Source organism: Ovis aries, chromosome 10, assembly GCF_016772045.2.
Source record: "Ovis aries strain OAR_USU_Benz2616 breed Rambouillet chromosome 10, ARS-UI_Ramb_v3.0, whole genome shotgun sequence".
Lineage (NCBI taxonomy): Eukaryota > Metazoa > Chordata > Mammalia > Artiodactyla > Bovidae > Ovis > Ovis aries.
The window spans coordinates 52,771,751-52,797,468 of NC_056063.1; the positions used below are offsets into that span (position 1 = coordinate 52,771,751).

At 36.7% G+C, this 25,718-nt stretch overlaps 1 protein-coding gene across 31 annotated transcripts in view; it reads right to left on the minus strand.

Annotated features, from left to right (window-relative positions):
• The window catches only part of MYCBP2 (MYC binding protein 2), a 271,324-nt gene that overhangs the window by 10,815 nt on the left and 234,791 nt on the right, over window positions 1-25,718 (minus strand). For 19 of the 31 annotated variants that reach the window (XM_060394149.1, XM_060394144.1, XM_060394130.1 and 16 more), the window contains 16 exons: window positions 24,790-24,989; window positions 23,624-23,773; window positions 22,151-22,311; window positions 20,982-21,138; window positions 20,577-20,801; window positions 18,445-18,510; window positions 17,098-17,337; window positions 16,679-16,777; window positions 9,831-9,911; window positions 8,529-8,795; window positions 7,431-7,714; window positions 5,749-5,845; window positions 3,786-3,905; window positions 1,752-1,853; window positions 873-1,001; window positions 371-503 (listed from right to left, as the gene is read on the minus strand). In XM_060394149.1, the coding sequence (XP_060250132.1) occupies window positions 371-503; window positions 873-1,001; window positions 1,752-1,853; window positions 3,786-3,905; window positions 5,749-5,845; window positions 7,431-7,714; window positions 8,529-8,795; window positions 9,831-9,911; window positions 16,679-16,777; window positions 17,098-17,337; window positions 18,445-18,510; window positions 20,577-20,801; window positions 20,982-21,138; window positions 22,151-22,311; window positions 23,624-23,773; window positions 24,790-24,989 (2,511 nt within the window). The remainder of the gene's footprint in view (window positions 1-370; window positions 504-872; window positions 1,002-1,751; window positions 1,854-3,785; window positions 3,906-5,748; window positions 5,846-7,430; window positions 7,715-8,528; window positions 8,796-9,830; window positions 9,912-16,678; window positions 16,778-17,097; window positions 17,338-18,444; window positions 18,511-20,576; window positions 20,802-20,981; window positions 21,139-22,150; window positions 22,312-23,623; window positions 23,774-24,789; window positions 24,990-25,718) is intronic. The other 12 variants (XM_060394151.1, XM_060394146.1, XM_060394137.1 and 9 more) reach the window with 3 other exon arrangements.

Sequence of the window (25,718 nt, forward strand, 5' to 3'; positions counted from 1 at the left end):
TAGAAATTTGTGTCAGATAAACAGCAGACTAAAGAGGTGCTGAAAATCGGGAATTTCTAAGATTCAATGTACCTTTAAGCTGAGAATACTCCAGAAAAAAATCAAAAAATTAAAAAAGTTTAAAAAATTTAAAATGAAAAATTCATGTTTCAGATAAAATGACTTGCTCAAGGTCACACAGCTAGTTTATAATATAGAACACTGATATAAAAATATAGATGGTGATCAATGCTGTCATAATCACTTATCAGAAAATACTCAAAATTATTCACATTAAATAATTAAATTAAAGTAACATCTAGTTTAACCATACTCAGTAGGGATAGTTCACTCTACTTGCTAGGCATGGTTCACTCCTGAATCTGTTTACCTGTGTGTTCTCGGAATTCCACCATCGCCTTCATTGTTTTAGAATCTGCTAATGCCATCAACCAGAACAGTTTGGTTCTGCCACAACCTTCATGAAGGTCAACCTTTATAGCTTCTTCTTCTTCCTTGAAGACCTATGGTATCATTAGAAAAAAGAGGGAAATAAATTTATCACTCTGAAAGAAAATGTATAAAATTTAATTATGCAATAATGAAGACAGCTTTATTAGGCACTCTAAGAAACTTTAGGTATTTCTAGTCTTCTCTTTAACCTTCACAACCACCTCATTTTTTATAAATGTGGAAACCAAGTCTCAGAGATTAAACGACATTCTTGATTGACACAGTTGGTAAATGAGACAGCTGGGAATTCCACCAAGGTCTTTGATTCCAAGGTCCATCTTTTCCCCCCATGACATCAAGTCTCTTTCCCATATTTATTTCTCACTGAATATATTTTATGTTCCAAACACTCTTATGCATGTAAATGCAGAAATCGTCACCTGTCTTTGATGAGTTTTGGTCCGCCGATGCAGATGAAGGAATCTGTCGCAGTCAGTACATAGGTTTCCACATACATTGCACAAAATGATTGCTGCAGTTTCACCGTCATCATGGTTATCACACATTGGCTAGAAAAGGACATTTCCATATGTTACAGCAGATTAACCAAAAAGGCTTAAATACTCATACACCCTGAATGTGATTTATGTACAACAGGATCAGATTGTTACTCTGAACTCTAATAAGAATTTAGAATTTGAATGTTAAACAGAATTATGGCAAATGTACTTAATTATAAAAAATCCCCAAATCCATGATTAATGGGCTACGTATGTTCAGTGATGAACAAAATAAACATTATACTTTTTTTAGAGACTTAATAAAATTTCTCCTGTTATATTCAAACATTCTGTATGCTAAATGAATAAATAATGCATTTTTGACACATGAATGTTAAGGAAATGTTTGGCCTATATAAAGTTTTTCCTTCTGGTGAAGCAAGGGATACTTCACAACCTCTAAGTACATTTGTGAATAAGTTGTATCTCATGTTGCTCTCTTACTGTTTTATTTCCTTCTCATAAGACATTTTAGTACAAAATCTAGATACAGAATCAGAGTCTGGCTAAAACCAACTTTTGATATGATGCAAGCATGACTCAGAGAAGAAAGGAGTTTTTTTCAATATAATTAAATCGCCTAATACACTATGAAGAGGAAACCCTAACTGCAGAGACTTGTGAGATGAACTTGGGCCGTGTGATGCAATTTTTTAAGAGCTCCACTAATTGTGCATTTTGACACTTGGAGTAAAGCTAGGCTAAAGCTTAGTATAAGGAAAAACAAGCTAGATTTGTATAAAGTAACTCTGATCTTACCATTTGTTTCTGCTGTCCATCCTTTCCCATCCATCTCCCTGAGGAGAGGCGGTCGACATGGTCCTGGTCGAGAACGCACAGAGAGGCCAGAGCAAGCCAGAGCTGGTGAAAGAAACGCAGTTATACCACCAACTTAGAGGACATGCACTGCCACGGCTAAGCAATGTTAGCTGGACTTGAAAAAGTGTAGGTCCCCAGAGGTACTCAGGTCTTCCTGATGTGGTAGCAGGCACACATGCCCACTACTGTGTGTACCAGGTTCATAGGAGGAATGCAAACATGTACTGAATAAACCACTTGCTCTGATGAACCATTCTGTTGTCTTTCTGACATATAAGATTACCCTTTATTATTCTAATGTGTAAATAGCATATCAATACATAGATTTATATACTTAATATACCAGTGTCTCCTATAAATTTTTCCATTTAGTGGCACTGAATTCTAAGGAAGGTGGGAGAAAGGGCTGTTGAATTTTTCAGTCCCATGAGAAGTAGGGTAGGTAAGGGACTCTCAGAAATCTCTGTATACACCTAACAGCCTAGTGCCAGGCTTGACACACTTTGTCAGGAATAAGTCAACATCTTACAAGGTTTAGAAAATTGTCCTCAAATACAATTTAGAATTTTCTGAGGCTTAAAGCATAGGTTTTATTTTTACATAGAATATTACTTCACTACCGAAAAACAGAAAATGACTCAAATGTTTCAACGCTGAGAAGTGCAAATGAGTGTCACTGGACGTGGAGTAAAGAGAGAAGAAAAGCAGGCAAAGAAAAACCAGAAGAAAAGTGTGCAAGGACAAAGGTGAGAGCCAACTGCAGAACCTGTGCAGCCTGTGTGTTGGGAAAGGGTCCCAGAGTCACACTCACTGGCAACCTGGCATCAACTGGCTTTTTCTGCCCAAGGGAAATACAAGTAAATTCTTTTTCAGACTTCTGAGGATCAGCTTAGGCAGTTTCTACCAGTTTTTACTTCTTCCTAATGCTGTCACACTACCCTGCTTCAAGGAAATGTCAAATCTCTTTTGGAAATATATGGGACATGATACTAGGTAGGTTAAGATCTACAGTAGATCTCTCATTTGAAGGATGCAATCTCACTTCCTAAGAGACTCTGCCCCACTGTGCCCTGCGCACACTTTCTGCTCTTTAAAAGTAAGGCCTACATACTCAGTAAGTAGGCTATGGGCTCTATTACGGAAGAGGCAGGTGGGGGCCTTGTCTTTAAAGGATCTTCAGTCTATCACAGTGTCACACTGATACTAAAGTTATCAGGAAACATCATCAGAAACACAGTACACTGACATATAGGTAATACAAAATCAGTATATCCTTTACAAAATCAGTATATTCTTGAATTAATAGTGAATGGAAGTCGCTCAGTTGTGTCTGACTCTTTGAGACCCCATGGACTATACAGTCTATGGAATTCTCCAGGCCAGAATACTGGAGTGGGTAGCCCTTCCCTTCTCCAGGGGATCTTCCCAATCCAGGGACTGAATCCAAGTCTCCCATATTGCAGGTGGATTCTTTACCAAGTGGAGCTATGAGGGAAGTATACCCTTAGCTCTCTTAAAAATAACAAAAACAAATGACAAAGAACACATAACAGTGAATATTAAAAATTACTATACTTAGCTTGTAATACAAAATACCCTTCATACGTTTTCAACAAATACAATATTTGATATGAAAATAAAAAAGTGAAGCAGGTGGGGAAGGGATGGATTGGGAATTTGAGATTAGAAGATCCCATCTACTATACAGAGAACTGATAAACAGCAGAGTCCTACTGTATTGCACAGGGAACTATATTCAATGTCCTGGGAGAAACTGTAATGGAAAAAGAGTATGAAAAAGAATATATTTATATGTGAATCACAGCAGAAATTAACACATTATAAATCAACTATATTCAATAAAGTAAATTTTTTAAAAAAGTAAATTAAGCTGACTTATTGATTTAAATTTGTTTGAACCTATAAGGAAAAAGAACAGGCAACAACAATGCCGACCAAATCAAGGAAGCCTACCCTAGTTGTTGCAATACACCTCACGGGAGATCTGAACTCCTCCTCCATCTTGGTCAGGGCAATGATGGTTTCCGCAATGGCATTCTTCGTCACTCTCGACCACGCTTCTGACAGATGACCCTAACGAGCAGGACAGAATAATGTGATAAGCAACCAGATTAGGTATAATCAAAGCAGAAAATTCTGTTCTTTTAACATTCCTCACCAAAAAGGAAACTTTGCTAGTGGAATTTTAGATCAAAGGGCATACTTTAAAAATCCTGTACAACCATATTATAAACTCAACCTCTAATTACTATTTAGATGATTCAAAAGAAAAGTATGTAAAAATTTAGGTTCCCAAGATGGGGAAACAATGGAAATAGTGTCAGACTATTTTTCTGGGCTCCAAAATCACTGAAGATGGTGATTGCAGCCATGAAATTAAGACACTTACTCCTTGGAAAGAAAGTTATGACCAACCTAGATAGCATATTGAAAAGCAGAGACATTACTTTGCTAACAAAGGTCCGTCTAGTCAAGGCTATGGTTTTTCCTGTGGTCATGTATGGATGTGAGAGTTGGCCTGTGAAGAAAGCTGAGCGCCGAAGAACTGATGCTTTTGAACTGTGGTGTTGGAGAAGACTCTTGAGAGTCCCTTGGACTGCAAGAAGATCCAACCAGTCCATTCTAAAGGAGATCAGTCCTGGATGTTCACTGGAAGGACTGATGCTAAAGCTGAAACTCCAATACTTTGGCCACCTCATGGGAAGAGTTGACTCACTGGAAAAGACCCTGATGCTGGGAAGGACTGGGGGCAGGAGGAGAAGGGGACGACAGAGGATGAGATGGCTGGATGGCATCACCAACTCGATGGACATGAGTTTGAGTATACTCCGGGAGTTGGTGATGGACAGGGAGGCTTGGCGTGCTACGATTCATGGGGTCACAAAGAGTCGGATATGACTGAGTGACTAAACTGAACTGAACTTTTTTCCTACAGAATTCAAGGGCATTTCACCTTACATTTAGATAAAAACATAACAAATACTAAGGTGTCTATGACTGAGACATTTTGATCATTAAACCCTGTTATTTAACATAGAATTCATACATCTAAGCTGATTTGCTTTAGAGGAGTATTACTGGAACCCAAGAGCATAAGTGGATTTAAATTACAACTACCTTAATTTGCTAACTTGATTTTTACTGAACATCAACATGTCACTACTATAGAATTTTGGTATTCCCAAACATCTTTCCTAAATATGTTCATCCAGTGAACATACTTAGAAAGCCTATTTGAGAACTGAAAACATTCTCCATTTCTCCCACTGAGGAAATGTCCATGCTGCTGGAAAAGTGATAGAACTTCATTTTTTTCCAGAACACGCTTACTAATCTCATATCCATGTGCTATCAATCTTTAAAGGCACAGCTCCAATTTCAATTCCTCTTCCTCCAAAATGCTTACGGTTTACTCCACCTCTCAGGATCTACCATCCACAGTGTCCTGCCCTCTTCGGGCTGGACTTCTGGAAGTAAGAGAGCCAGGCACTCTGAGAAGTAACTACCTTTCCTCCACACTCTTGGATCTCCCCACAAAAGCAAAACCTGGACAGCAGTACAGGACATTCAATAAACCGTGACAACAGAAGAAGACTGAGAAACTTCACACTGAAAAAGGCCTTTTCTTGGCTAGAGTCTTGGACTCAGGCTGCTTTGTAGGGTTCAAAGAGTATACTTTGTTTTTAAGCTTTAAGTCTTGGAAGACTTATGGAAATATTTTTCAAGCAAATTAATTGGGAAGTTTGAAATGCACACAGTTTACACAAAAGGAAAATTTTTCACCAACTGAAAAGACAAAGTGTGCGATAGTGAACTTACTAAACAGGGCTTGTGAATTAGGCAAAATAACATGAATGTTGTCTGAACAATGATTATACTACTTGTTTTGTTAATCAGGTTTCTACTGGGAACTTACTGCGGCCATATCCTTAACAAGTTTAATGATGATCTCTGAGATCTGGGTAGGAGTGGAGCCCTTCATCCACCAATGACTCTCACCTCGACGGATGTAACTGCAAAGAAAAGTCAGCATTTGTAAACCAACCAGTAGTAGTTACAAATGAATAGGACAAAAACTTATTTAAAATGATTCAATTGGTTAGGGCATTTTAAAAGAAAATTAATCACAATATTACTCTTAATCTATCTCTTCAACTCTAATAAGAGAGTAGCTATTCTGATATATGTTCCCTTTCAAGTATTTCATTGTTTATTATTATAAATATCAAACATTATTTTTGCATACATCTTTTGGAACAGTACCATTCAAAATAGATCCACAAACACAAACTATTTGTTACCAGTCCACATAAAGATAAGCGCTTGCACCAGAATATGTCAACTATGTGACTTATCTACTACCATTTAGTTCAGCTCACGAAGGAAGGGATACACTTGTAACATTCTGGTGCTTAATGTCATGAATAGGCTCCTTCTTTAGCATTATTCCAGATGTCCTTAATCTTCTGCTGCTATATACAATTCTGTAATAAACAGCCCTCTACAATATCTTTCTGTACCTGTATGAGCGTTTTTTGAGAGAAACAGTTCTACAGAAGTAAAACTGGTAGGTCAAAGGATATGCAGATTTTAAATAGACTGATGTTATCAAACTGACATCCAAAAAAGTTTTAGCAATTTAATTAGATGTCAGTTTGCCAATGCAAAGATATTTCACTATTGTTTTAATCTACATTTCTCTGACTACCACTGAAGCACCTTTTATTTATTGGGATTTGTAGTTTTTTAAGCATTTTTAATAATTTTTGGCTGTGTTGGGTCTTGGATGCGGCACATGGACCCTGAGATGTGGCATGCAGTCTTCTCTGTCATTGTGGCACGTGGGCTCCAGAGCACGTGGGTTTGCAGTTGCAGGCTCAGTAGTTGCCCAGCAGCATGTAGGATCTTAGCTCCCCAACCAGGGATTGAACCCACGTCCCCTGCATTGGAAGGTGGATTCTTAACTACTGCACCACCAGGGAAGTCCTGGCATTTGTAATTTTTCTTCTCTGAACTGACTATTCTTGGCAGAAATCTGTATTGGTTGTTTGTTTTTTCACTGATTTGTAGTCATTCTTCTAATATTATGACAAATAATTCATTGCCCACTAACTGTTAAATATTTTTTTTTCCAAGTCAGTTGTTTGTATTTTAAAAACAAACAACTTTCACTTTTATGTAGCCAAGCCTCTGAGTCTTTTCCCTGTTACTTCAGGTTCTGTGTTTTATTTAAGGACGTCTTCTCAAATTGATGATTACAAAAATGTTCTATAATTTGTCCTAGTAGAGTTTAAAAGCAAAAATATGTGAAGTTTCAGTTGATCTCAAGTTTACTGTGTACATGGTGAGAGGGTCTATAGTTTTTTGTTTTGACTTAGGAAGTATTCTAACATCATATACTCAGCAAATTTTTCTTTCTCCACTAATTTGAAAAGACACTTTTATTATACACAGCATTCTCTTTCACACACAGGTCAGTCATTTATGGCTTCTATTTCTGGTAAACAAGCAAACAAGATGGAATCTGAAGTGTCTGAAACCTTCAAACAGTAGCTCACTCTGTTCTATTTTTGTACCAAAACAGATGCAATGACCCACCTGGAATTGAAAATCATCGGGAGGGTGACTGTTGTCACTCCTTTGCCCACGGAGGTGCCAGCTGTTCCTGTGATGGTGGTTCCTTTGGCTTTTAGCTGTACTGTGAGTGCTTTGGCAATGCATCCTAGAAACATGTCCAAGATACCTAGCTTATTCCAATCTCCTTTCTCTGTTGAGTGAATAATGTCACTGATATCTGCTGGCGGGAGAGACTTGACTCCTATAATGCTGGCCAGACGGTTAGGGGTCACTTCAGGCAAAACTCGTCTTAGTAAGGAGGTCACCTGGTATGAAAAATAAAAACATTCTATAAAGATTTGGGACTGACATATACACACAGCTATATTTGAAATAGGTAACCAACAAGAACCTACTGTATAGCACAGGGAACTCTGCTCATTATTCTGCAATAGCCTAAATGGGAAAATAACTTGAAAAATAATAGATAACCTGTACACGTGACTTGAATCACTTTGCTGTCCACCTGAAACTAACACAACATTGTTAATCAGCTATACTCCAATTTTTTGAAAAAAGATCAGTGTTTTATTTAAAGTATTCTTTTTTTTTCTTTTTTTTTGAGTCCAGCTGCCATTCTATGACTCCAAAAGTTTTGAGGGCAGAGAAATGATTTAAGCTTGATTTAATTTCTCAAATGACTACCACTCCAGGGCAGCAAGAAAAAAACACATCTCTTACTTGGTCATTATATATTTCAAGGCAATAAGGCTGAGTATCAGAATACTATTTATCACAATAGCACATTACTAAAATGGAACATATTTTGTTCTTCCATATTCTCACTATAACGAGTCAAAAAGAAAAACATGGGGTTAAAATACAATCCAAAAACCAAAATATGCTATAACCAACAAACAAACAAACAAAAAAAACCCCCAAAACAAGAAACACTGATTCTCTTTGTTAGAATAATTTTTAACAATGTTTCAAACATGTATACCTGTGGCCAATTCATGTTGATGTATGGAAAAAACCATCACAAATACTGTAAAGTAACTATCCTCCAATTAAAATAAACAAATTAATTAAAAATAAAAAGTAACAAAATAAGCCTCCAGGTAGGAGATGTGCAGTCACCTGTCTCTGGACTCGTGGGGAGGCGGTGTGGAGCAGTGAGAAGAGGTCCTGGAGTAGAGTCAGCTGCTGGGCCAAGTACTGCCGGCCTACATTGGAGCCGCTCAAGGCCAGGACCATGGAGAGCAGCTCAAAGCAGTAGGCATCAGAGGAGGCATCTTCATCGTTGGGCTGGGAATTGGCATTTTCTTTGCTTGATATGGCATGTTCCCATTCCTCTCGGACTCTGGTGGCTTCCATGCGAATGGCCTGGACGATGTGAGCACACACCTGTTCAAGGGCAACATAAAGAAAATGTAAAAGTGTATTTGTAAGGTCTAATTAAAAAAAAAAAAAGAATATTAGTTGATATTCAATTTAATACTCCTCCTCCCAGTTAATTCTCCATCATACCATTCTCTTAACACATCTTAAAAACAATTAAGGAAAACGACGATTAAAAACCTGAGTATTTAAATCAATTAGTATAGAAATGAATGCTATACTGGTTACCAATTCCCTTGCCTGTGGTTTAAGACATGAAATGAAAACAAATCATATTTAATCACTTCTAAGGCATCTTTTCCCCCATATTTCTATTCATAATGTGATTTGTAATTGATACAATTCATAATTTAATTGGCAGCAATTTCCTTTTTTTTAGTGACAGAAAATAACAGCACATTTTACAACTGGTAGCTTCTACGAGTCAATAAAATGCTGTTAAAAAGATAAAGCACAAATAAATTTATGTGATTTATTTAAAAATGACTTAAGGTGTTGAAAGTTAAAATAGTGGGCCAATTTACAATCTAATTCAAAAGTCAGTATTTTATTTGACTTTGAAAGGGTTAATTTTATGTTATTTAGGTATTCCCGAAGTGAATTCCCATTACATGAATGACCTAGTGCTACTATACCATCTCGTAATAATTAGAAATATCTAACACTGGTTTAGTTAACATTATAACTGCTCAGCAGAATAATTTAAAAAAAAACAACAAACAAACAAACAAAAAAACAAAGGGGAAAGGAACACAGGAAACGCAAATGAAATCTGATATAACTGGGTATTTGACACCAAAATGAAACAATCTACCTGAAAATGAGAAAAACAAAGAGCAGCAAGGTAAGAAAGTTAACATTCATAACAAAGTCTTTAAAGTGATGCAGGTATGCCAACATACTCCTCTCTCTAGAAAAAGGCAGACACATTCTGCAGGACCTATAAAAGAGTTAGCATAAAAAAGCCTCCATAAATTTTGGAAAATGCTTTATGCCCTAAAAACAAAACTGATGAAGATTATGAAATGACTATTGACCAACCTGTTTTTGTAGGTTAGTCAGTTTACTCCTGCTGAAGATGATTCCAACCATATGTTCTTTCAGGTCAGCATCTGATGTTGCCTTTAGATACAGAAGGGGAAAAAAAGGAAGCAGGCTCTTTTAATAAAATTCATATATTTGACATTTTGAAATGTCTTGATAAGTAATTATGCAGGTATATTTATAAGGTGAATTCATTTTAAATTGAGATCTATAACACTAACAAGAAGGATAAAAAGTTTGAAGAAATCACTATTGGCTAAAGTGACCATAAAAAAGACAAAATTTCTGACTTTAAGAAATCCAGAGAAGTATATTTCATGGATTTCTTATAATCTAGTCAACTTGTGTCAATTTGTTTAAATCTATTTCTAAACTGTGAACACTATTAGTTCATATCCTATATTTGGTTATTAGAAAAGCAACTCAGGAAATCGACATTTGGTTAGAAAGGAAGTGTCCTAACAACACTCTCTGATAGTGGTGGTCTTAAGTTATTCCAACACTGACAGTAAACAAAGAAACCTATCACAAGAAGCAATATGAAGGCTGAAGTTTTATAGAGCCCATCATATGTAGGACACTGTTTTAAGGGATAAATATACGAACAGATATAAGTATACACATACACACAACCTTATTTAATCTTAAGAAAAACCCCATAAGGGGTTTGATGTTCTGCCTGCTTTATAGGTAAGAAAACTGAGGCAAATCACCCTTGTATTAGAACTGAAAATGACTCTTGGTTTCACTTTTCTTAGGATAGAGATAGCCACAAGAGAATGTTGCTCCCAACTTAATAATGAGAAAAGCTGGTAATCTATAGAACTGTAATTTTTGGGTGCCCACTAGAAAGCTGATATAGGCAACCAGGGGAACTAAAATCTAAATTGACAAACCCATATTGCTGGACACTTCAAATTGTTTTTGTACCTAATACAAGCAAATGAGCAAACAATGAACCTTACCTATCAGCAAGGGTCTTATAGATCTGAACAAAACTATCAACCAACTGAATTAACCACATTTATAGAACTCTTCAAACAATAACAGCAGAGTTCACATTCATTTAAGTGCACATGGACATTTGCTAAACTATATCATTACTATGAGCCAGAATTCAGCTCTTAATAGTCTCAAAAGTGATAAAATTATACAAACTATATATATATATATATACACACATATATATATATATATATAGTATACACACACACACACACACACACACACACACACACATTTGACCACAAAGGAATTAAAGTAGAAATTAACAATACAAGGCTATCAGGAAAACTCTCAATATTCAGAAATTAAATAAGACACTTGTAAATTACCCAGAAGTGAAGGATAAATCAAAGTAGAAGTCAGAAAATATTTTGAATTGAATGAAATGGGGAAAAAAAACAACACTCAAATCTGTGACACTAAAGCAGTACTAAGAGGAAAATCACAGCATTACTTATATGAGAAAAGAAAGATCTCAACTCATATTAGGACTTTAAGAAGTCAGAAAAAGAACACATTAAATCCAAAGCAAACAGCTGGAAAGATATAAAAAAAGAAGACACATCACAATAGAGTCTAAGGATAAGAGTATATTATGAACAACTTATGCCAATAAATCCAGCAACTCAGATGAAATGGGCAAATTACTTGAAAGGCAAAGCTCACTCAAAAAGAATGGATAACTGCAGTTTCCTTGTATCTACTAAGGAGAGTAAGTTTGTAGAATAAATTTTGTGTGTGTGTGTGTGTGTGTGCGCTATGTATAGGTGGAATACACATTAACACATGAGTTCCTTTTAGAGAGGAAGATCTTTTAACTTCTTTCATAATTTATTTTGCTTTTTCCTTTTTAAAAGCAGCTGTATTGACATATAGTTCACATACCATATTATTCATTCATTTAAAGTATATAGTTCAATGGTTTATATGCACGCCCAGGTAAGTGCAGCCATCACCACAGTCAATTTGAAAGCATTTTTACCACCCCCAAAAGAAACACTGTGCCACTCAGTTATCACTCCCCTAGCTCATCTTCCTTAAAGAAAAATGAAGTACATATAAGGAAACACTGCATATCGATTACTATACACAGCAATATATGGGTTATTTTACTGAATAAGAGAAAATGAAAAAAGGGAAATATATAAGAAATCCATTCTGATAAAAATTCTCAATAAACGAGGAACATCCTCAAACTGACTAAGCGCAGTCACAAAAAATCTACAGTGAAAGATTGAATATTTCCCTTTTCCAATCTAGCAAAGGCAAACATATGTGATCTCACGACTTTTATTCAACATGGTAACTGAAAGTATTAGCCAGTGGAATAACACAAGATTGGAAAGAATGAAGTAAAACTGGCTTTCTTTGAAGACCATATGATTATCTATGAAGAAAAATTCCAAGGTTACTACAAAAGAGCTTCTCAAACTATTAAGTAAATTTAAGAAGACCATGAAAAAAAGTGAAAGTGAAAGTCACTCAGTTATGTCCGACTCTTTGAGACTCCATGGACTATACAGTCCATATGATTCTCCAGGCCAGAATATCAGAGTGGGTAGCTGTTCCCTTCTCCAGGGGATCTTCCCCTCTGGGGACTGAACCTAGGTCTCCCACATTCCAGGCAGATTTTTAACCAGCTGAGACACCAGGGAAGCCCAAGAATACTGAAATGGGTAGGCTATCCCTTCTTCAGTGGATCTTTCCCAACCCAGAAACTGAACCAGGGTTCACCTGAACCAGGGTTCCTGCATTGTAGGCAGATTCTTAACCAACTGAGCCATAGGTGTCCCTTAAGAAGACTACAGGATAAAAGTTCAATGCACAAAAGTCAATTGCATTTTTATGTACTAGAAATGAATAACTGCAAAGTGAAATAAAAATATTTACAATAGTATCAAATGCTTAGGGATCAATTTTTTAAAGTGTGTATAAGACATGTACACAGAGCTGAACTATAAAACATTGCTGGCAGAAATTAAAGAAGATCTAAATAAATGGGCAGAACTAAATATAGTATTCATGGATTTGCTGTTGTTTAGTTGCTAAGTCTTGACTCTTGTGCAACCCCATGGACTATAACTCATCTGGCTTCTCTGTCCATGGGATTTCCAGACTCAATATTAAGATGTCAGTTCTCCCTAAACTGACTTTGCACTTTGGTGCAATTCCAATCAATATTTCAGCAGGCTTTTTAAAAAGAATTTATGTTTTTTTGTGGAAGAAGAAGAAATTGATAATCTGCTTTTAAGCTTTATATGGAAACGGAAAGAACCTGGGATAGCCAAAACAACTTTGAAAAAGAACTTGGTTGGAATCTCTCTCTAAGCTACAGTAATGAATGTACTGAATCTCAATACAGCCTGATGTTGGTGTAAGAATGTACATATAGATTAATGAAACAGAATAGAGTCCAGAAACAGACCTATACACTTCTGGTGGACTGACTATTGATAAAGGATAGTCTTTTCAACAAATGGCAGTAAAAGAATCAAATATCTTCACATCAAGAAAAAGAACCTCTACTCTTAATTTATACTGTATAGAAAAACTTGAAATATATATAGGTCTTAATAAAAGAACTAAACTTCTAATGTTTCTAGAAAAAACAGGAGAAAATCTTTGTGACCCTAGATAAGACACAAAAATCATGAGTCATTAAAAAAAAAAGATAAATTGAACTTTATCAAAACTAGAAACTTCTCTCTGAAAGATAAGTCACAGACTAGGAGAAAATATTTGAAAATGTATTTTTACCAAACATGTATTTGGTAGAAGACCTATAAATATATCCTGAATACATGAAGAAATCTTCCAACCCAATAATACAAACAGCTCAATGTAAGAAATATGGGTAAAAAATCTTAATATACATTTTGGTAAATGTAGTACAGAGATGGCAAATAAATACATACAAATTTGCTCAATATCATTAGTCACTGGTGAAATCCATGTTAAAACTACAACAAGGGGCTTCCCTGGTGGCTCCGTGGTAAAGAATCTGCCTGCTAACACAGGAGACATGGGTTAGATCCCTGGTCTGGGAGGATCCCGTATGCCAAAGAGCAACTAAGTCCATGCACCAAAACTACTGAGCCTGTGCTCTAGAGGCCAGGAACCACAACTACTGAGCCCACGTGGTTTGGCATTCATGCTCTGCACAAGACAAGCCACTGCAATGAGAAGCACGTGCACCTCATCTCGAGAGTAGCCCCCTGCTCGCTGCAACGACAGAAAGACCAGGGCGGCAACAAAGACCCAGCACAGCCAAAAGTGAATACATGAATAATAAAAAGTATTTACAAAGTTAAAAAAACCACAAGATGCAAGTACACACCTATAAGAATGTATAAAACTAAAAAGAGTGACAGTATCAGGTATTGTCAAGGAGATGTGGATGTTGGTGAAAATGTAAAATGGCTTAATCACTTTGGAAAGAGTCTGCAGTTTCCTAGGAAGTTAAACATATACTTATTATACAGCAATCCTACTCACAGGTATTTTTGCCCAAGAAAAATGAAAACATGTCCATACAAAGATCTGTATGCTAACGCTGACAGCAGTTTTATTACGAATAGCTAAATAGAGGACATAACACAAACATCTATCAGAAATTTGTGAAAGGATAAATAAACTACGGATTCATGGGGTTGCAAAGTCTCGGACATGACTGAGAGACTGAACTGAACTGACCTGACTGAAACTCACACAATGGAATACTCCTCAGCAACCAAAAGAACAAACAACTGATACATGTTCTTATACTACCTATAAAAAGTCAGACAAAAAGGCTACTTTCTATACTGTTCCATTAAATAAAACCTGGGAAAAAGCAATACTATAAAAAGTGAAGTCGCTCAGTCGTGTCCAACTCTTTGCGACCCCATGGACTGTAGAGCCTGCCAGGCTCCTCCATCCATGGGAATTTCTAGGCAAGAATCCTGGAGTGGGTTGCCATTTCCTCCTCCAGGGGACCTTCCCAAAGCCAGGGATCGAACCTGGGTCTCCCACATTGCAGGTGGATTCTTCACCATCTGAGCCACCAGGGGATGGCAATACTATAGGGGCAGAAAACAGGCAGAAAATAGTTCAGCGGTTGCCACGGGGGAGGAATGAGATAAGAGGGCTGAATGCAGAGGAATGACAGGGAAATTCTGGGGGGGGATGTGTTTTAAAAATTGCTTGTGATGGTTTCACCACTGTACACATTGGTCAAAATTCAAAACAAATGATTTTAAAAGGATAATTTTGTATGTAAGTTTTACTTCAAAAATCTGACTTAAAAAATGCTTCCCTTAAAAATTACATTATCTCACCAGAATCCAACCACTAGCAAACCCTTCCCATTCATCCCCAATGCCTCAGCATACACCCTTCTACTGTTTGACCAGCCTCTGTAATGCTCCCATCCTCTCATACTTTTAATCTAACTTTCCTCCACTCTCTTTCAGGTCTAACTCAAAGTCTAATATCCTCCAAGAAGCCTTCTCTGTCCATTCCAGGGACAATAACTTCAATATTATGCTCTGAAATTCTATGACATGTGCAATTTTCCCACATATTTAATACAGTGATTATATACTAGAGAGTATCCCTGATGGTCTGTTTTGGGAGGGAGGGCATGACTGTTCATGTTTAAGAATACAAGGCAAGGTTTTTGAGGGCTTGATACCAGTTCTCAAGGTTGTTCAGCAAACAACTGCCATTTGCTAAAATTCAGTTGATAGCTTAATGAGTTCTCAGTCTTATAGTTGTCAAAATGTTATCTCCAAAAGATGCTGAAAAATAATTACCAGGGTTTATGAAATCCTTTTTTTTTTTAAAACAGATTCCAGATAGAAAAATGTGGATGATTTAGTTGCCTCTGTGTCAGAAGGCACAGAGTTAGCTTAGGTTAAGTCCTTGAAAATATCTTTCAGAGAACTGTCAAGACGAGTATTTACAGCATCTATTAATAAATACACAAGAATATGGAGACTAGTCATGGTTGACTTCTCTTTCTGAAAATGGATGAAGTTCTCTTCTTAGACACAGTGCTTTAGTTTAGACCAAATAAGTCAGGCAAATGCACTTTAGAAGAAATTTCAAAGACAACATAAAGGACAGGTTGTTCCAATAAAAATTCACTGCACACATGTGTGCTTATGCCATGGTGGATATAAAGACAAACCAGACATGTTCTTGGTCTTTAGGAAGCTTTGATTAAGTTGAAGATACAAACCATGTATCTATCTTAGACATGGACTTGGGCAAACTTTGGGACATGGTGAAGGACAGAGAGGCCTGGAGTGCTGCAGTCCAGGGGGTTGCGAAGACTCGGACATGACTGGGCAACTAAACAACAATAAACCATGTGTACCAATAAACCCAACAAGAGAGAAACCAAGAAGAGACACAGAAATTACTCTGAAGTTTAGCAGAGGAAATATTTCTTTGTGTCTTCGCCATGAACCTTCTTCATGATTTCCCTTGAACAATCATAAAGAAGGCTCACGGAGAAGGCAGTAGTTTTGAGCTGAACTGTGAAGGACAGAGAAGATGGAGGAAAGCGCACAGCATAGTCAACAACGAAGCTGATTTTACAAATGACATTTAAACACAACGGCCCAAGGTTTCGAGCAAATTTTGTTGTTACTTAAAATACCAGCTAGATCATACATGAGCAAAAAGTGAGTATCTTCTGATAGTTCCTTCATCTTCTTTCTAATATAAGTAAAAAATACTAACTGCACAGAAACTAGTATCATATATACATTAAAATACATAGCAATATGGATTATTCCACTGAACAAAAGAAAATGGAATAGGGAAATAAATATTTTTAGAATATAAATAAATACATTGTATACTTTTTCCTCTCCTTCAGGTGATGACAACAGTGCCTTTTCTTCTTGTTCTGGTGTGGGCTCTGCGTCTCCAGAGATGAGCTTTCCAAATACCTGGTGAAGGAGACAGGGAGGTGAGAGCAACCCAATGGCAGGAACTATCTCTGTGACGGCTGGAGGACTCAACAGCTGACTCTGCAAGCTTTATAATGTTCCTATGCTACTCTTACTGTACACCTCTACTTTTCAGAATTTTGAATGCAAAATGAAATACAAGAATTTGGGCTTTGAGAAGAAAAAAATGGGCCAAACTTGTAGCTAACAATCTCTAACAAACTGAACAAAATACTTTCTTAGGCTCTTGATATTATTACTGAAGTAGTACATTATTTCATTTTATCCTGTGCTAGAATATGTGTAGTAAGGACACTCACTTGAGATGTAATGAGTCTGAACACTCGCAGAGTCTCAGCTTCACAGTTCCTTTGCTGGGCCACACTGGCTGAGATCTGGCCAGCAATTTTTGTGCTTTCGCCATCCTTCCAGCCCAGGACCTTAACCTGTCGAACTCTCAGTGTATTTTCTGGACCCTTTAATTCAATTTTGATGATGTGATTATCCCCTCCTGGAAGTTCACTTGTTACCCAACCAATGTGCCTGGAATCCAGATCAACCTAGGGGGGCAGAAAAGGGACAGAAACCCGATACAAGTGGATTACTATTTTGTTATTGTCCTAGACTTCATGACAGTGGTTATTATGTCCTAGTGTTAATAACAGTAAGCTCAAATAACAAATAACTGTACACACAGAAAGTGTACTGGATTATTTCAGATTATCTTATTTAAATCTTGTAAAGATCAGCAATACTCTAATAGCTACAGATGAAGAAAGTTAGTTAACACAGATGGCAGGAGTCTAGTAAGTGGTGGAGTGGAGAATTAAAATACAGGTCTGCTTACATTATATGTATTATATGGCTTCTGAGCACAAGTTACATAAGTGAAACCACTGGAAACAATTTTCATGACTGTACCTGTACTGCCTGTAAGTAGAAATACTCAAATGATTAGCAATGAAGTCCTGTTTTGTGCATCTTTACATGAAAGCACATTTAAAGCAAGGATTTTAGCTGTGCAGTTAGTTAATGTTTTACTTTTGAAGAAACATTATAATACTATGTAAATTCACATTTGTGATGACTTATTTCAGTATATTTCATTGAGAATCTAACTCTTCTCAAGGATTAAATTTCAGTGTACTGTAAAATGGTTTTTGACACTATTCACTCACAAGGGAATGAGTTTATACAGCATCTGTCACAAGCCCAAATAAGACATGTTTTCTAGAGTAGGTTTGTATATTGACTTTTAACCTGGATATACTGCAGTGTTGTAAATTGAAAGATCTTCAAGGTACAGGACAATAATCTACATTATAATCTGAAGTGTGGCTGAATTATAGCAGCATTTGTGAATCAAATCTATGAAGAATTCTAAGGCACCCTGAATCTCCACAGGGGAGCAGAAGTCAGGGTGGAGGGCTGTAGGCACAGTCTACTTACTCATGACTACAGAACATTTAGGAAAATAATGGGTAAGATGTTTAGAACAGAGACAGTTATAACTATTCCCATATGTGGACTATTTGCCAACTTAGTGTTTTGAAAAGGCATGATTTCCTATAACAGTGTGGCATGCCAAAATGAGAGCTCAGCAGTGGGGACTGAGAAGAAGACATCTCCGCCAGGCAGTGAAAACATCCAATGACAGCTTTAATTACCTGCTTTATTCTGCACAAATCTTCTACTGCTTTGCCAGTTAAGAAGGTCATTGAGGTGACTTTATTCTAAAATAAACAATTTAAAATTGTTATTACGCCATGTTCCTGGCTCTAGAGCGGACAGTGATTTCTTACAGCCTATCAATATCATATCAACTCTTCTGCTTGTCTTCTATAGCCCTTCTTAACTGACTTCATTCCATCTGTGAAACCAATCACAGTTCCCACAACTCCAGTCTTTTTCTTATCCTCACAAACTCCGTCTTGAATCATACATTTCAGTCCTTCTCTATGGGCTCTGAGAGAGGAGGCTGGCATTCCCTCTTTTCATCCAAAGTCTAATCATTTAAATTCTATCTCTATCATGAAGTCTTTCAACAATTTGCCTTGCTACTTACGTCCCATTCTTATTACATTATTCTCATTGCTTCTGGTGTAAAAGCGAGGAAGGCAGGTAGCTTAAGCAACAAATACTTGCGAGTATCATGATGCCCCCGGACAGCCATCGGGACTTGGGGGAGGACACATGAGAGAGATGAGTTCTATCCCCTTGAGATCTTTGCCAAATTAGGGAAGGACCATTTAACATATAAAGTAAAGTAGCAAAAGAAATTTAATAGCTTTAAGTACTGGAAAGAATCATACTGGTACTAGAGTCAGAGAGACCTTAAGATTGAGTAAGTTTTATGCCAAGTACATCAAGACATATGGACATATGAATTCCTTAGAGAGTTGTATACTTTTAAGTGCTATAGGCTGATGCAATTCAAATTAACAAATGCTGTGTTTAAGGCAGTGTGATGGGAAGGCTGGGGGACACACAGTACACTATGTAAGTCTTAATGATGATATAAATCAGAGGAGGTTTCCTAAGAGAAAAGCTGATGCCAGCATATCTGTAAAAAATGAATATTACCGTGATTCTCTCTCCTAAAAGACAAAATGTTAAATTGATTGCAACCACTGTTTTGATGGAAAGTATATTCTACCTTAAAACATGAATCAAAGATAACACTGTACTGAGCAGTGAGTTCCTGTCAGAAAAATGTTCTGATTTATTATACCTGACTTTCAAGTAAGACAAAGTTGTACCGACTGAACTCTTGGGTCTGAAGAGGTGATAAGCTAGTGATGTAGTGATAGAGTAGCTAAGCCTTTCTCTTACTCAATCTGTGCTGACGGACAGAAGGTGGGGTGACTGTAGACAGCAGGGAATGCTCTGACTGCAGACTAAACTTCTGTGGTCGGCATTCTCCATTCAGGTCATCTGAGACCCAAACCCACCACTCTGGCTCTCCCAGGGAAAGGAAATATACAAATGGGACAGGAGCAGCTTGGCAATGGCCCAAGGGGACTTATTAACACTGTACCTACAGGCCACTTCCTTTCTGAGGGAAAAAATTCTAGAAAGTATTCTTTCTCAAGAATGGGATAGAAACATGGGAATTTAGCAGTTGGTTTTACAGTCTTATTGGCTTTTAATACTCAAGTAAATAGGATGCTTTTTCTTCTCCAGTGCTTTTTGTTAAAGAGTGCTCAATTCAGTTGAAACATGTAGACAGGCTAGAGCTAGGGGGAATATATAGTCTGATTATATATGTTAATACAGGAATTTTCCCCAACTCCCTTCTGATGGTGCGGGTAAGGATTAAAAACTGAAGGCGAATTATGCTATAGGTCAAACTGCATTAAATGCCACTAGAGTAAGGTAAAAAAGAATCCAGAGGAGAGAAAGAGTAACTTTTATAGAAGAGGTACTGTGGGAGAATTTGTCTGCTGGGTCTTATACTTGGGAAGAATCTGAAAGGTAGAGTTTAAGAGAAGGACTTCCAGGCCAAGGAAATAACTTGAACAAGGGCATGGAGGTAAAATATCATGGAGTAGATATTTATTTTGCCTAGCTATAGATTTCATATATTTATAATCAGAGCCTTTCTTAAAATGGGTATTCCACAGTGCCCCAAGTCATATTAATCTGTTTTTAGACTTGAGTTATTTTGAAAATATAAATAGGTTGTTTGGTTGGTGAAGTTCCAGATGAAAGCCTTTTTGCTAAAACTCAGAAATGAGACTGTATCATTAATAAAGGTCTGACAAGAACTAACAAGCCACAGGTAAGTTTCCTTTCTTACCCCAAGATCTCGGGAATTGTCCACATGAATAGATACATAGCGGGCATTGATGCCTTTTACACAGTTGATGGTGATGTTCTTTGTTTTGTTTTTATCCTCATCGCCTGACTCCCAAAAGGTTTCTGTGGAACCATCCGTCAAACTGCCAATCATGGCAGGTCGGCTTGAAGTTTTTATGTCAACAATGCTGGTTAAGTCCTTTAAGCACATTACTATGCACAATTCCTACCAGAAACAAATAGACATAATTGAAACACTCAGATGGAAATCTTCCACAACAGTAAAACAGACATGAGATAGAAATAAAAGTAAGTATCAAGTTGTTTAGGAGTAATTTTCAGTTTCTCCTTCAGTACATTGTTGAGTATTAACAGGATAACACAGGATAACTGTTAGATGACTGACCTGACTCATAGCTTCAAAGCCAGACTGTATGCTGATGCTAAAACTCTCTTCACTGTCTCCATCATCTGATTTTGACAAAATATTGTTAATGTGATGAAAGACATTGCTCTGATGGAGGAACTGGTGATCAGACTGCTTGAATTTCAGACTCCAGCACCTAAAAAGGTGTAAGTAATATAGTAAATAATTCTTTTTCAGGAACCTCTAAGGAATTCCTTAAAAAAAAAAAAAAAAAAAAAAAGCACTCTGCAGCTAATCTTAATGCTGTAGGTAAAATAACAATATTAGAAATTTTTAAAATTCAAGAAACAAAATGATTTCTATTGTCTTTTGGAGAAATATACGTCATTTCTGTTGAACAATGTAAATTCTAAGGAAAGTTCATCCATTTTAAATACAGCCAAACTGACACATGAAGATCAAAGCTATAAAAGCAAAAAAGGTAATCAGTTTTGTAGACAAGTGTTATCCCAACTATAACAGCCTCTTAAAATTTATTAGTCCAACAATTCTACACTAATTCATCAGAGTATAACACACTTTGTACTTCTAAAATCTTGCACTACAGAATCTCTTCTCTGCTGGTCTCATCATTAGGAATGTGGGTAGACAAAATCACTCTGTCAACCTATTTCTTATAAAAATCAGTGGAGGATTTACTTGTATGTGTAGTCCAGTATGAGGTTCTAGTGATAAAGTTCACAATGTAAAAGTAATGGTGAGGACTTAAAAGGAGGAGATACTCTTCAATGTAGTTTCAGGATTGGCTGCATTTCTCTTGATATTCTTTTCAATTCAAAACCCTATTTTGAATTCAGTTTTTGAGATTTCATTGCCCTCTCCATTTTTGCAACATTTAAGTTTCTACTCTTGAGGAGCACTGAGACATGTGATTTGGGGTAGCAGAGAAAGGAAAGTGAGGAAGATGGTTTCAGACTGTGACAATTTAGAGGACTCAGAAGTATACCATCCACAATTTACAGAGGGGCCAACAGGCATGAGCTGAGGTGAAGGGCAATTCTAAATTATAACTATAATGAGGGAGGTCATTCATATAACACAGGATTCTTTCTACCTTAAGTATTTAAAGAGATCTTTCAAGCATTTCATGCTCTGACTGCTTCAGAAAACTTTTCCAGGGTACTTAGGACACTTGGAAATAAGATTACCTCAGGGCCATCTGCTGTAATGAACTGCCACTGGGGAGAGACATCATAAGATCGGAGATGGTCTGAAGTAGGCGGTGAAACGTGTGTGGTAAAGGATGAGCAGCTTCCCCTGCAATCACTATATCTGAGAGCGGATGCTCACATACCCTCGTATCTTTCTCCTAAGACAGAAATGGCAGGCAAGTTCATCAGTTTGGGAGCTGGAAGGAATTTTTCCCACAAAAGAAAATGTGTACTTTAACGATACTGATGTAGTAGAAATGTAAACAACAAAACCAAACCATACCTCAAACATCCAGTAAGATTAGTTATGCTTACATTTTTAAAGGAAAAAATGATAAGGTCACCTATAAATAAAATCACCAAACCAAATAAATGCCACATATGAGGATCAATTCCTGTGTACTCACTAATCTACTAGCAGAAATGAGCCTTTCCCCTCAGCTGAGCACCACCCAAACTGCTAGCCCACAAAGTTGGGAGCCAGTAAGCAACTGTTTCCATTCAGTAGGTTTTGGGGTATCTGTTACACAGGAACAGACAGCTCTTACGAATGTGTGATAACGTCACATTGTAATTGTGGATTGTTTTCAATTTTCCCTTGCAGCCCTATTGATTTTCATTTGATATCTTTGAGGTTATTTTATTAACTACATGCATACACTGAAGATACAGAATTACTCTTTTTATCATTTTGTAGAGAGCCTCCTTATCCCTATTGATAATTATATCCTGAAGTCTGTTTTATCTGATGTTGAACTAGCTGTAGCAACCCAATTCTGATTGGTATTTATCCAGTATATCTTTTTCTACTTTTAACCTTTTACTTTTAATCTTCCTCTGTCGTAATGTTTTAAAAGGTACAATGCTTATAAACAGTACCGAGCTTTTGTTTTTTTCTATCTATTCTGACAGCTTTTTTAAATTGAGGATTTAGTCTTCTACTTTTTTACTGTAGAAATATAAATGAGATCCATAAATCACAGCTACAGAGGTATAAATGTGGCTGGAACCCAGGCTTCCAGGGCCCACAGTCAACGCTTTTCCATGATACAGGCTGCCTCCTATAAAACTAAAGTCTCTTCTAGCCAAACTTTTTGACTTTCAGGTCCAGGCACAATCTCATTTTCATTCTCTGTGCCTTACAGTAATGCTGTGAAGTAGATGGCCCTTCTCTATAATAATGTTGCCTTCTTCATCTTATATTGCACTGTACAGTATATATCTTCCAACTGAGTGCTTTGTGTGTGACAGTGATGGCTAGTGAGAAACCAGAATTGATTGACAGTGTTTCTGGAGACAGAGAACTTTCATTCAGCATAGTTAGTATGTTGCTCATAGCTCTGAATTGGTATTCTTGCCTTTAGGTTATATAATCTGTGAATGACCTCATGTAAATTATGGTATTACCTGAAGAGAGTTCGACTCTGCTATAAAAATATGGACAAATAAAAAACCAAGAGTCTCACTCACTTGTTCTGCATTTTCTTTGTTTGTTTTGTTTTCCTCATCCTCTTCTTCCTCTGGTTCCACTGGAGCAGGAGTCAGAGACGCCACGAAATGCCACAGAACATCATGGAGAGAAGTGGTCTGGATGACGTTACACAGAAGCCAGTTGAAAGCCTGCACGAAAGAGAAAGTGAAACTCGCTCAGTCGTGTCTGACTCTTTGCGACCCCATGGACTATATAGTCCATGGAATTTCCAGGCCAGAATATTAGAATGGGTAGCCTTTCCCTTCTCCAGGGAATCTTCCCAACCCAGGTCTCCTGCATCACAGCTGGAATCTTAAACCAGCTGAGCCACAAGGGAAGCCTGAAAGCCTGAATAAACAATGTTAAATAAGTCCAAGATAAAGAGAACCTTCTGGGACTCAAGTATTTTATGGGAAGACTCTAGGAAGACTGATTGTCATTTCACTGAAAGTATACTGAACTTACACTGTCAATAATTCTGGCCCTAATTTAAAAATTAATAGTAGGGAATATAATACCTATGAAATGCAATTCAAAAATACTTTTCCAAACTACTTTTCATTTCAAAAATTTGTCTGAATATTAATTTACACAAGCACATTTTTTCCAACTTGCATTTAGAATCAACATGCATTTAGAATGTTTCTTAAGTTCTACACAAGCTGCTACTTACTTAAATATAGATTCATGTGGTTCCCACTGATGAATATCATGAGTACTTTCTACTCCATGATAAAGAAAAAAGATTTGTTATAGATACAAGTCTATGATATACAGTGATCCATTTTCAGAGAACAGAGACCCAGATAAATTATCTTCGTTAAATTTATAATTCAAAAGCCCTACTTCGGATCCCTTTTGCATGATTACTCTAACTGAAATGACACTGTGATTATAAAAAGCTTTTTTAAGAAGATATTGTCACGATTCAGATAATAAAGCAATGTAGAAATGATGTTTTTCAGAGTGCTTAACTATGAAACTCAAATTCATTTATATTCCTAAACCTAGGAGTTTAATTTTGTTGCAAACACAGTATTTTCTATTCACTGAGGTCTCTTAATTTGTCACAATTTCTGTTCAGTAGAAAACTGACATCATTAAACAGAACCATCATATGAAGCTTATGATTAATGAATTAATAATCCTATTCATGTATTCTTACCTCCATAGCAAAAACTCGACAAGCAGATTTCCTTAAAGCTTGTTTCATTGCTATTTCCAGACCTTCTAGATCATGATGCTGTATAACAAAGGCTAAGACTGGCCACTGGAAGTTCCGTTCTCCTTTGGAGAGGGAGCTGTGGGCTGAGATGAGCCGGGACAGCTCGGGAGATGGATGCCTCAAGAGCGAAGAACCCACTTCTGTTTGAAGGAAAAAAAAAAGTATCAATTTTCATAGGCAACACATATTAATATATTTAAAGTGATTTCAAAAAACAGTATCCAGCTTATTCACTTAAGTGTCTTTGGGGGTTTTTTTGTTTTTGCATTTGACACAAATCTTAATGATTTCAATTTTTTACTGAAGCTCAGATTTAAATATCTTACTTAAAAGTTATATACCTATTAATTTTCAAAGGTAAGTTTTGAACCCAGGTCTGAAAGTTCACACTTTCTGTAACACTATACAAAATGTGACTTATTTTCTCCCCAAATGGAATCCCCAGCATTTTCTAAAGGACTGCTTTGTAACAAATGGTATTTCATTAAGAGCCCAAAGATACTTGTTGAATATATCCTCAATATTTTCCTAGAAGATCTTCAACAAGATATATAATCATCTACCTAAAAATATTAGGTCAGATCTTCGTTTAATAAGTAGTTGGCCTGATAACCACTAACATGTTATCCTTTGCTTCTTGGATTTCTTTCTTTATTCTTAAGACAGGATTAATTAGCCTCAATTTGGGGCTGCCAATACTAATTAGTCCAGATTATCTAAAATTTTTCACTGATTACGAGCTAGCCGTATCTCCAGTTTTTATTATCTGTTTGAGTGATAGTACTTACAAGAGTTAATAAGTTTCTATTGAGAATATCATTGTGAAAGTGTCAAGTCACTGGAACTGCTGATTTACTGAAGCTTAGTGG